Genomic DNA, 705 nt, shown 5'->3' with positions numbered 1-705 from the left:
TACTTGGCCAAATAAAGATGATCCTTATTTTCAAATGCTGATCACATTAGAAGCTCTAATAATGCGGGTGCTTTACACCCAAGATGCAGTATGCTAGTACAGCCCTAGCAACATGTTTGGACCTTCAGACTCCTCTTCAGAGCCACATGTGCTGCATCCATGACTCTTGAAGTGTGTCTCTCTTAGGACATTACGTTTCGACCAAGCCTCCAGTTCACTGTAGTGATGAGTTTCTGTCTCTCTCAGCTCTCAGCAGTCACGTGTGGTTTCATGCTAAAGCTGTACGGAGGTCTGGAGGATGCTGGGTTCCTGCAGCAGCTTCACTCTGTGGGAATCCTGGCTGAGTTCGAAAGCCTGCTCAGCACCAATGGTACAAACACACACAGACACACTAACCTGCTGTGCATGCTGTATGTAGGTGTACATGGTGTACATGTATGTGTTTCAGGTGACGAGGAGGGGATACTGGAGGACATGGAGGTGGGTGTGGCCGACCTGAGCGATGTTGCCTTCACAATTACCAAAGCTAAAACTGAAGAAGACCTGCTGCCGATGCTCACTGGAACATGGTGCGACACACACTTTTGCTTTTATTCTTTGTTTCACCTCTCATCTGGGACGCTTCTTCGGTTCTGCCTGACTGCTGGAGAGTGCCAGGTATTTCACCTCTGTGGGGTCCATGGAGCCAATTCCTCAGGACAAGAC

The 705-nt window shown here is 48.8% G+C and overlaps 1 protein-coding gene across 1 annotated transcript; it reads left to right on the top strand.

Annotated features, from left to right (window-relative positions):
• Positions 1–61: 61 nt before the first annotated feature.
• On the top strand, positions 62–657 carry LOC109954308 (type II inositol 3,4-bisphosphate 4-phosphatase-like; the record flags this gene model as incomplete). The annotated part of the gene is made up of 3 exons (XM_020589680.1): positions 62–88; positions 187–370; positions 449–657. Coding segments are annotated over exons 1-3 (420 nt in total), but the record flags the coding sequence as incomplete, so codon positions are not given.
• Positions 658–705: the final 48 nt, after the last annotated feature.

Source organism: Monopterus albus, unplaced genomic scaffold, assembly GCF_001952655.1.
Source record: "Monopterus albus unplaced genomic scaffold, M_albus_1.0 scaffold6049.1, whole genome shotgun sequence".
NCBI lineage: Eukaryota > Metazoa > Chordata > Actinopteri > Synbranchiformes > Synbranchidae > Monopterus > Monopterus albus.
The sequence above is the reverse complement of the archived record's forward strand: the minus strand, read 5'-3'. Positions and strand labels throughout refer to the sequence as shown.